This window comes from Mauremys mutica, chromosome 13, assembly GCF_020497125.1.
Source record: "Mauremys mutica isolate MM-2020 ecotype Southern chromosome 13, ASM2049712v1, whole genome shotgun sequence".
In the NCBI taxonomy this organism is placed as follows: Eukaryota; Metazoa; Chordata; order Testudines; family Geoemydidae; genus Mauremys; species Mauremys mutica.
The window spans coordinates 43,532,853-43,544,871 of NC_059084.1; the positions used below are offsets into that span (position 1 = coordinate 43,532,853).

A 12,019-nucleotide genomic window follows, 5' to 3' on the forward strand; every position below is an offset into this window, starting at 1 on the left:
ATGCTTGGAAGGAGCACTGTGAAAGTATGTCTCCATGACCACAGATCAGATGGTACTCCTGATGCGTCTGTAAGGGCAGTGGGCCAAGTCTGGTGCTCAAGATCACTCCGAATGGCCATCAGCTAGTCATTCAGGAAATCCTGAATTTTTAAACATACTAGATCCCACTGCAGTGCCTTCCCAGCCTCAGTGATATTCAATACCATTTCTATCAGTAACTTCTGGGTCATAGAACTAAGGGTGGAAATGACATGTAACTCACCAACTCCAGCCTGTACTTGGGTTAGCTGAGCTCCAGAAATAAGGATAGTGGCCTTTTCTAGTTGGCCCAATTTCTTATCATGTTCTTGGCTTTTAAGAATATTCCAAATGGCTGCTGCACTATTGGCCCTAGCCCACAGGGATCTGGTCAATTTCCCCTTTTTCCAGAGGAAATAACCCAGGCTCTTTGTTGTGCTAATCTAATGGCAGCCCCTTGTGAGCAATTTGGGTATGCAGAAGTGATCTGAAAACTGGATAAGGGCAATGTCATTTAAAATTCAATTAAGGAGGGCAATACATGCTGAAGGATTTATCCAAAACACAGGGTGCAGCCTGTAGAATAAACCCCAAAATCCAATCAATACCACATTTTCAAGCAGGGGTCCCACAAATTTCTTCCTGCCAGTGTATAATTTTCTGTTTCTTCACCAGGGTCAGTTCTCAATGTCCTTTTTAGTCAGGAATTCCTGGACTTTGGCAATATCAGTGGAGTGAGTGTTCCATCTTCTTTCCCGAAACAGCCATGGTTCAGCATCCTACAGGGGAGAGGTTACCAGCACATCACCCTGTAATGGTTTTGCTTTTTCTAGAAAAGTTTAAAGGCACAGTAGGTCTGTCAGTGGACAAGGGAGAGGTTACTAGCACTTCACCTTGTACTTTTTCCCTGCTGTCCAGAAAGCACAGTGAAGCTAGAAGGAGAAATAGGCTAATCATCAGTAGGAGACTTCTCCAGATGTGGAGGGGTCTTTTTGCAGTGAGAATCATGGGTCCAGGCAGTCAGTCTTTGGCACTTCACAGCGGTGTTGGTAGTCAGCAGGACTTAATAAGGGCCTTTCCAGCATGGAGCCAAAGCAGTCTTTCGTTGGTGGACCTTTACATTGATCCAGTCTGCTGGTTCCAAGGAGTGGCAGGGCTGCTAGGGTCTTTGGGTAGCGCTTCTTTACCTGTGAAAAAAGAAACCTAACACATTTCATTAGTGCCTGGCAATGTTTTGCAGATTTCACAGCTGCTTGGGCACATTCAAGCCCCCCTTTTCTTGATTGTTAGCCAGGTCTTAGCTGTGAGCAGTGTCCTCGAATGGAGTCAGTGTCTTATTTTTGGACTGAGCTTGCTAGCTAAAGTTTTTTCAGTTAACTCGTTCTTTTTTCTTTTCCCCTTTTTGGCTTTTTTTTAACCTACAAAGGAAACTTTTACTTTTTAGTTATACACCTTTTTTTAACAATGAACACATACACATCGCCGCCACACAGCACACTAGTCCTACCATTCAATGTATGCCATATATACCCTTTTACTAAAATAACCTTATTACAGAGCTTTGGAACAACAAGCCTAGACAAGCACACCCACTTTGATGAGTTCATTCAATACAACCTCTAGTCCAATATCTTTCCCCCATCCCCAGCCCTCTGGCTAGAAATCTGAGGTAGCCAGAAGGATCCCATGTACAATATGGGGAGTGGGTTAACTTTTCATGTCCTTGCTTCCAAAGACTGTTGGTATGCAAATTTTAATAACAATTTTCAATTAAAAGATTTGGCCAATGAAGTTTCTTTCTCTTACTTAAGGAAATGTATTAGACTTTAGTATATCACATTTTTTTTATGTATCCAAACAGTTTGTATTCTAAATTGAACAAAACAAGTATCTGCATTCCAATCCAACCCTTCCGCTTGATTTCAAACCAGACCATCCCATTAAAATATTAAACACAACAATTCTGGCCACGAGACAAACACCACAAGACAGAACATAGAACACAAAACATAATTTTTATTGTGCCTGCAAATGCATGGTACGTTGAATGCTGTTCAGCTGGCATCAGTTTTCTCTGATTATCTGAAAGACAAAAACAGAGGTCTACCCCTTCTGGGCAGTCAATCATCGCTTAAAATATACAAATACCCTTGTTGATTTCAGGCAAACCAGGGGAATTACCCCATATTTTCTTGTATGTGTTTTATAGGCAGCCCAGGTTTCAGTGGCTTCTACCTTATCATTTAGATAATTTGCATTAATACAGATGCTTTCTGGCTTGCTTTTTACTTTTAACTCCTGCTTTTAAACACTGAAAGAAAACATCACCACTTATAGTGCCCTTAGAGCCTAATAAAATTTCAATTACATAGCACTGTATACATTCTTCAGCTAATTCAACAAAATTGTTTATAGCCAAATGATTGCAATCTAATAATTTCTTTGCCTGAATTTATTTACAAACATTTTAAAGACACCAAGAACTTTTCTCTTTAGCATTTTTACAAAGTTCAACTGCTGTTCCCTCCAGCAACTACAGAGTTAACTTTTCACTCTCCCTTAAATCACTTGCTTATCTCCCTTAAATCACTTATCAACTCAAATCACCATTTCAAATATCCTCCTGGGTATTTGAAATCCCCATGCCTATACTTACTTACTCCTTTCTTCCACTACACCCTCAAAAGTTTCCAACCTGTTTTCCAATCTCTCTGTCTGTTGCCTGCCTGCCTGGGCCCGATCCTGCTTTTCTCGCTGAACCGTCCCTTCCATGGGCACCAACTTGTTCCACTACCAGTTTAGCTAGGAGGGTGGGCTTCTCAACTAGCCCCCACCCTTCTGGTCTTTTCCCTAAAACATTTTTACTCACAAGGCTACTGAGTCCTCCCTTGTGAGGCTTGCCACCTGGGCAAAAATACATGGCCATTGGGTAAAGGCCATTTACTTAACATATAATCCAAACCCCTTTAGGGGGTTTACCCAGAGACCCACCCATTTGTCTGCTGACACTTAAACAGAAAAGAAAATTACACAGAGATCAGAGAGAATTACGGTCTAAGCCAGATTTTCCTACTTCTATTACACTGTCCGTTACAGAGGATGGGACAGAAGGATCTCAATACAACCTCAGAGCTTCATCACACACAATGGCTTCCACTCTGAGGAATTACGAACGAGAAGTTCAGTTCCGCCCACACACCTAACATCCAAATGAACAGAGCAGAAAAACAACAGTAACTGGTTAAACAGAACAGAATCAGAACCAGATAGTGCACCAAAACCAGATAGTGTTTCCTTATCCTATTAGGGCTCACCTTTAATCATGCAATCCTTAACATATAACACCAACAGTACCAAACAAAGCAAACATAAAATAACAAGGGTAAAACAAATAGATGGTGTAAATTCTGCAGGGCTCCCCCATTCTCAATTGCTCACCAAACTGTGACAAATTTCTGTTACCAATCTATCCCTCATGTCAGGTGATCAGGCTGACACTGCAGGATGTTGGGGAAAGATAAAGAAAACACACCATATAATCAAATTTTAAAGCTTAATTAAAAATAATAAAACAACAATGGAGAGTGTTGGGAACACTCCCACATCACTCAGGAAAAATATGAATGCTCCAAGCCTTAAGCCACTTTAATACTCACACATATCCAGACTGGTCACGTCTGTATATAACATTCAGAGAAGGGGAATAGGTGGACGGGAGATTATCCTGTATACAGCTTGCCCAGAATTTCCAACATGCTTCTGCTTTTGGGAGGGCTGTTCTTTTACACCCTGGAATCTCCTGCGGTGTCTTTTTCAGAGATTCCAGTTCAGGTCAGCTGCCTGTGGCTTCTCCAGTGTCACCAAGCCACACTGGCTCTGGGGTCGCAAAGGCACACTGTTGGACCTCACTGGACAGTTAAGCTTTGCAAATGTAATCTCAGTTCTGTAACTTTTATTGCCTTTGGTTTGCCTCTGTCTCTATTTTTCCACAGCCAGCTGGGTCCAAAAGCAGTTTTTCTTTGTACTTAGTATAGTCTGCATTGATTCTTGACCTTGAACGCAGAGCAACTTTCTCTTGATCTCTGGGCCAAGCTGAATTTCAAATTAACCCGTTCCTAGACAATTTGCTCACACTGTGTCAGAGGCTCTCCTTTGCCTCTCTGCAGCGAACAGCAGAGAGGCAAACAGAAGGAGTTTGCCTGGGATCCCTCTGAGCAGAGGTACGCTAAGTGCTGCAGTAGAGGGACTGCGCTGGTGAGTATCTGAGTGTCTGTTGGGGGGGCAGTTTGACTGTGTGCTTGATTGTTTGATTGCTTGTTTGACCAGTTTGATCTGGGAGTGCTTTGTTCCAGCTGGGCCTGACTGTTATAAAAAGGCAGTCAGCTGCGAACCAGCTGAGCAGCGAACAGCAGAGAGGCAAACAGAAGGAGTTTGCCTGGGATCCCTCTGAGCAGAGGTACGCTAAGTGCTGCAGTAGGGGGACTGCGCTGGTGAGTATCTGAGTGTCTGTTGGGGGGGCAGTTTGGCAGTTTGACTGTGTGCTTGATTGTTTGATTGCTTGTTTGACCAGTTTGATCTGGGAGTGCTTTGTTCCAGCTGGGCCTGACTGTTATAAAAAGGCAGTCAGCTGCGAACCAGCTGAGCAGCGAACAGCAGAGAGGCAAACAGAAGGAGTTTGCCTGGAGAGAGCTCTTAGAAGGAAGAGACCATGGATGCTGAGCAATCCGCCGTTGTGACCTGCACAGGATGCGCCATGTTCGTCTTCCTTCCACAGGATAGGAGCGACTTTGTCTGTACCAAGTGCAAGCTGATCTCCATCTTGGAAGAGAAGATTCAAGGTCTGGAGAAACGAATAACAACCCTGCATTCCATAAAAGAAAATGAGGATTTCCTGGATAGACGTCAGGATCAGCTGCAGCGGGCACAACGTTCTGAAGATTCAGAGCAGGCTACGCAGCGGGGACAGAAGGCCAGCGAGGATAAGTGGCGGCATGTGACTTCCAGAAGGGGAAAGAGTACCAGAAACATCCATGTACCAGAAACACAGATACAGGTGAGCAACCGTTTTCATGTTCTCTCCACAGGTATTAGTGCAGAGAGTGGAGTGGATGATGCACCTGAGGGAACAGAGCAGAAGGAGACTCCACTGATTGGAAGGCATGAGATGCACCTTCCTAGGGATGGGGGTTCCACGACCACCACTCCCAAGAGGAGGAGGAGGGTGGTGGTGGTCGGGGACTCTCTCCTCAGGGGGACTGAGTCATCTATCTGCCGCCCTGACCGGGAGAACCGAGAGGTGTGCTGCTTGCCAGGGGCTAGGATTCACGATGTGACGGAGAGACTGTCGAGACTCATCCAGCCCTCGGATCGCTACCCCTTCCTGCTTCTCCACGTGGGCACAAATGATACTGCCAAGAATGACCTTGAGCGTATCACTGCAGACTACGTGGCTCTGGGAAGAAGGATAAAGGAGTTTGAGGCGCAAGTGGTGTTCTCATCTATCCTCCCTGTGGCAGGAAAAGGCCAGGGTAGAGACCGTCGAATCGTGGAAATCAACGAATGGCTACGCAGATGGTGTCGGAGAGAAGGGTTTGGATTCTTTGACAATGGGATGGTCTTCCAAGAAGAAGGATTGCTAGGCAGAGATGGGCTCCACCTCATGAAGAGAGGGAAGAGCATCTTTGCAAGCAGGCTGGCTAACCTAGTGAGGAGGGCTTTAAACTAGGTTCACCGGGGGAAGGAGACCAAAGCCCCGAGGTAAGTGGGGATGTGGGATACCGGGAGGAAGCACAAGCAGGAGATTACAAGAGGGGAGGACTCCTGTCTCAGACCAAGAAAGCGGGACAATCAGCAGGTTATCTTAAATGCCTATACACTAATGCAAGAAGCCTGGGGAACAAGCAGGGAGAACTAGAAGTCCTGGCACAGTCAGGGAATTATGATGTAATTGGAATAACAGAGACTTGGTGGGATAACTCACATGATTGGAGTACTGTCATGGATGGATATAAACTGTTCAGGAAGGACAGGCAGGGCAGAAAAGGTGGGGGAGTTGTGTTGTATGTAAGAGAGCAGTATGACTGCTCAGAGCTCCAGTATGAAACTGCAGAAGAACCTGAGTGTCTCTGGATTAAATTTAGAAGTATGAACAACAAGGGTAATGTCGTGGTGGGAGTCTGCTACAGACCACCGGACCAGGGGGATGAGGTGGACGAGGCTTTCTTCCAGCAACTAACAGAAGTTGCTAGATCACAGGCCCTGGTTCTCATGGGTGACTTTAATCACCCCGATATCTGCTGGGAGAGCAATACAGCAGTGCACAGACAATCTAGGAAGTTTCTGGAAAGTGTAGGGGACAATTTCCTGGTGCAAGTGCTGGAGGAACCAACTAGGGGAAAAGCTCTTCTTGACCTGCTGCTCACAAACAGGGAAGAAATAGTAGAGGAAGCAATAGTGGATGGGAACCTGGGGGGCAGTGACCATGAGATGGTCGAGTTCAGGATCCTGACACAAGGAAAAAGGGAAAGCAGTAGAACAGAGACCCTGGACTTCAGAAAAGCAGACTTTGACTCCCTCAGGGAACTGATGGGCAAGGTCCCCTGGGAGAATAACATGACGGGGAAAGGAGTCGAGGAAAGCTGGCTGTATTTCAAAGAAACCTTATTGAGGTTGCAGGAACAAACCATCCCGATGTGTAGGAAGAGAAGTAAATATGGCAGGTGACCAGCTTGGCTTAACAGTGAAATCCTTGCTCGTCTTAAACACAAAAGAACAGCTTACAAGAAGTGGAAGATTGGACAAATAACCAGGGAGGAGTATAAAAGTATTGTTCAGGCATGCAGGTGTGAAATCAGGAAGGCCAAATCACACTTGGAGTTGCAGCTAGCCGGAGATGTTAGGAGTAACAAGAAGGGTTTCTTTAGGTATGTTAGCAACAGGAAGAAAGTCAAGGAAAGTGTGGGCCCCTTGCTGAATGAGGGAGGGAACCTAGTGACAGAGGATGTGGAGAAAGCTAGTGTACTCAATGCTTTTTTTGCCTCTGTCTTCACAGACAAGGTCAGCTCCCAGACAGCTGCACTCTGCAGCACGGTATGGGGAGGAGGTGACCAGCTCTCTGTGGAGAAAGAAGTAGTTCGGGGCTATTTAGGAAAGCTGGACGAGCACAAGTCCATGGGGCCGGATGCGCTGCATCCGAGGGTGCTAAAGGAGTTGGCCGATGAGATTGCAGAGCCATTGGCCATTATCTTTGAAAAATCATGGCGATCGGGGGAGGTCCCGGATGACTGGAAAAAAGCTAATGTAGTGCCCATCTTTAAAAAAGGGAAGAAGGAACATCCAGGGAACTACAGGCCAGTCAGTCTCACCTCAGTCCCTGGAAAAATCATGGAACAGGTCCTCAAGGAATCAATCCTGAACCACTTAAAGGAGGGGAATGTGATCAGGAACAGTCAGCATGGATTCACCAAGGGCAAGTCATGCCTGACTAACCTAATTGCCTTCTATGACGAGATAACCGGCTCTGTGGATGAGGGGAAAGCAGTGGATGTACTATTTCTGGATTTTAGCAAAGCTTTTGATACAGTCTCCCACAGTATTCTTGCCAGCAAGTTAAAGAAGTCTGGGCTGGATGAATGGACGGTAAGGTGGATAGAAAACTGGCTAGATGGTCGGGCTCAACGGGTAGTGATCAATGGTTCCATGTCTAGATCGCAGCCGGTATCAAGTGGAGTGCCCCAAGGGTCTGTACTGGGGCTGGTTTTCTTCAATATCTTCATTAATGATCTGGAGGATGATGTGGACTGCACGCTCAGCAAGTTTGCAGATGACACTAAACTGGGAGGAGTGGTTGATACGCTGGAGGGTAGGGATAGGATACAGAGGGACCTAGACAAATTAGAGGATTGGGCCAAAAGAAATATGATGAGGTTCAACAAGGACAAGTGCAGAGTCCTGCACTTAGGACGGAAGAATCCCATGCACTGCTACAGACTAGGGACCGAATGGCTGGGTAGCAGTTCTGCAGAAAAGGACCTAGGGGTTACGGTGGACGAAAAGCTGAATATGAGTCAACAGTGTGCCCTTGTTGCCAAGAAGGCTAATGGCATTTTGGGTTGTATAAGTAGGGGCATTTCCAGCAGATCGAGGGATGTGATCATCCCCCTCTACTCAGCACTGGTGAGGCCTCATTTGGAGTACTGTGTCCAGTTTTGGGCCCCACACTACAAGAAGGATGTGGATAAATTGGAGAGAGTCCAGCGGAGGGCAACAAAAATGATTAGGGGGCTGGAGCACATGACTTATGAGGAGAGGCTGAGGGAACTGGGATTGTTTAGTCTGCAGAAGAGAAGAATGAGGGGGGATTTGATAGCTGCTTTCAACTACCTGAAAGGGGGTTCCAAAGAGGATGGATCTAGACTGTTCTCAGTGGTAGAAGATGACAGAACAAGGAGTAATGGTCTCAAGTTGCAGAGGGGGAGGTTTAGGTTGGATATTAGGAAAAACTTTTTCACTAGTAGGGTGGTGAAGCACTGGAATGGGTTACCTAGGGAGGTAGTGGAATCTCCTTCCTTAGAGGTTTTTAAGGTCAGGCTTGACAAAGCCCTGGCTGGGATGATTTAGTTGGGTTTGGTCCTGCTTTGAGCAGGGGGTTGGACTAGATGACCTCCTGAGGTCCCTTCCAACCCTGAGATTCTATGATTCTATGATTCTATGAAAAGTTCCTCTGAGATATCTGATCTTATCTAGATTGAAGGTACCTTCTAATGGGCATTGTTTAGATGGCAGCCGGTATCGAGTGTAAAGATTCCAATTCTCTAAATACCTACAGGTTTTAGGACCATAATATACGTACATGTAATATGCTGGGGTACTCTTAGGGGGTGAGGTGGAATGTTTAGTCTGTCCCTCCCCCATTTTTCACTCACACACACACAGGGAGGGTGCCCTGTCCGCGCTAGCGGCTCATAAACTAAGGATCTTTCCCTACAGGGTACTCACACAGGAGAGACTAACAAGGATGACCACGACTCTCCTACACCTCCCTTCAGCAAAGAGCGTCGGCTAGTCTCTGGGAGACGGCGCCGCTTACTCTGATTGCGTCCAGTGAGATGATCAGACTGTCAGTAGCTCACACGGAAAGGAAAGGGGAGGGAAGATGGGTTCACACACTCCTAGACCCAGGTAGCTTCCTCGCCGGACGATGCCAGGCCGAGTCAGCCCACCGTGGGTCGGATCTCCTAAAGAACCACTAGTTACCGGGCTTGCATTAGAGTAGTCCTGGTCACAAGCTTTCACTTCACAGAGTACTTTGGGTGTCTTCCGGTAACAGTCACTCACGCTGGTATACACACACACACACACACCAAGGGCATTATTTCCTATTACCATGATGCATTTTATCTTGCTGCACAGTCAATAAGTTCAGATTGCGTGTGCCCAACAGAGACAGACGTCCCCACGGACAGTTCTCCTCCCAGTGCAGCTCTGGGGCATATGATGGGGGATTTCTACAAGAGCTCTCCATACAAAGTAGAATGCATTCTAAGGGCATACACCTTGCCCTGCCGGCCATACTCTGTCCCTGCCCCATACTATGGGCATGCCCTTGACCCATTATAGGACACTCTATCATCTAAAGGGAATTACAACTGCTAGGCGTCCCCAGCCTCGGCCAAAAGTCCACACCACTGGACTGTTCCTACCTTATCCACAGGACTGGTCCTCACTGTTGCCCGCAACTGCTTCTCCACTACTCGAGCGCGTTGCACCGTTGTGTTCTCCAAGATTGGCCTGACGCGTCTCTGCTGAAGCCGCCGGTAAAGGCACTGGTGCGCGCTGGGCGTTGGCTGTGACCGTTGTCCGCCGGCCATCGGAGGAGTCCGGGCAAGGCACAATTTTGCATCAAGCCCACCCAGGGATGCCAAAACTGTGGCCGGCCCAGAGGGCCCGAGGGGGCAACAGTGGGGTTCGTTGCCCGGTGTGCGTTGCACTAATTAACACACCAGGCTGGAGAAGCAAACCAAGTTTATTTGAGCCCAAATAAGGTGCAAGGGAGAAACAGCAATCTCAAATCCTGCACACCCGCATGCAGGCGGGGTCCCAGCATTTATACCCCCCTTGTTTTTCTTTATCTGTACTTTTCCCACTGTGAGGAGTATTTTCTCATGCATATAACCTTGATTACAGCATCTGCTTTCCACCTATTTTATCTAATATTGGCTGCATCTAGTACCAACCGGACTTGCAGCTGCCAGTAGTCAGCACATAGCACAAGAGGTTACAAAAGTTTAGTAAGGCTAACAGAAGCGCTTCACATAGAGGTACTTTGGTTCACATAGGCCCAGAGCAATCCTCCCGAGTTACCTAGATTTATGCCTAGTGACACCAACATTTTCAAGCTCCTCCACCCAATACATGTTTTTTTCTTTCACTCTAGTGAAGAGAAATTTTTGAGGAATTTAGAAATTTCAACCAACTCTAATTTAAATATGAGAGATTTTTCTACAAAATATAGATACACTAGAATAACAACTGGTCAAAAAATGCAAAGAGGGGGCAGTGTAATTTTCTTTTCTTTTCTTTTCTTTTCTAAATAGTCACAGATTTTTAGGACAGAAGGGGATTGAAAAAAATCCTCATTTCTTTTGCTGAAAATTCATAATTTTAATTACAAAAACTAATTGAAATACAAACTTCAAAAAAGTTTTCCAGCAATACATTTGATTAGATAAATTTCTTCATAATGTTGAGATGTTTCTTCCATGCTGTAGAGTCTCTTGAGAGTGCATAACCCAGCTGAAGGGAAATTATCTATATTTCTGAATGAAATATCTTCATCCCTATTTTCCTCAAAGCACTTTTCATCTCCTTGTTCCTGAGGCTGTAGATAATGGGGTTCAAGATCGGAGTCACCACTGAGTAGAACAGAGAGAGTAACTTGTTCACATCTGGAGAGAAGCTGGACTTGGGACGCAGATACATGATAAGGGCCGTCCCATAGAACAATGTTACCACGATGAGATGTGAGGAGCAGGTGGAGAAGGCTCTGCGCCTGCCTTCAGTGGACCTAATTTTCAGGATGGTGGAGATGATACAGATGTAGGACACCAGGATCAGCATGAAAGGCAGTATGAGGACGAAGGCAGCACCCAAAATTATCAGGATCTCAATCCAAGAGGTGTCCCCACACACCAGCTTCAGCACTGGCTGGATTTCACAAAATAAGTGATTGATTACATTGGATCCACAAAAAGGAAGTGTGAAGACAAAAGTTGTGTGCCCCATGGCCGCCAAGGTGCCACAGATAGATGAGGCAGCTGTCAGCTGGATGCAAACCCTCTTATTCATGATGGCAGTGTAGTGCAATGGATTGCATATGGCACTGTAGCGGTCATAGGCCATACAAGCAAGCAGGAAGCATTCAGTAACACCGAAGAATAGAAAGAAATACATCTGTACAGCACAACTGGCAAAGGACATGGTTTTACTCTCTGAGACCAAGTTGGCTAGTATCTTGGGTAGAGTCACTGATGTGTAACAGATCTCCAGGAAAGACAAGGTCCTGAGGAAGAAATACATAGGAGTGTGAAGAACAGGATCCACACTTATGATGATAATGATGAGGATGTTACCCAGCACTGTGATGATGTAAATACATAGAAAAACCATGAACAAACCAGGATTCATGTCTGGGTAATTAGAGAAGCCCAGTATGACAAACTCAATCACAGAGGTGTTTTTTCTCATTTTCTTCTTCAGTATAATTCAACTTGAGAATTAAAAAGAAAAATTGCATATTAGTTTGATACTTTAAATCAAGTCAAACTGATATCTAATCTATCTATCTATCATGACTTGTCCACTATCTCTCGACACATACATCCCTCTGTCTGTCTGATATGAATCAGGACCGACACTATTTTGCTCCAATTCTCCTGTCAGAACACTGTCAATCCACAGTAACTTCAATAAGGTTGATGGTTTGCATTCTCCTCTCAGTCAC

General features: G+C 45.7%; 1 protein-coding gene across 1 annotated transcript; it reads right to left on the reverse strand.

Annotated features, from left to right (window-relative positions):
* Nucleotides 1-10,827: 10,827 nt before the first annotated feature.
* LOC123348604 (olfactory receptor 10C1-like) lies at nt 10,828-11,763 on the reverse strand. Its single transcript, XM_044986173.1, has one exon. It carries the CDS (start codon nt 11,761-11,763, stop codon nt 10,828-10,830), a length of 936 nt encoding a protein of 311 aa, XP_044842108.1.
* Nucleotides 11,764-12,019: the final 256 nt, after the last annotated feature.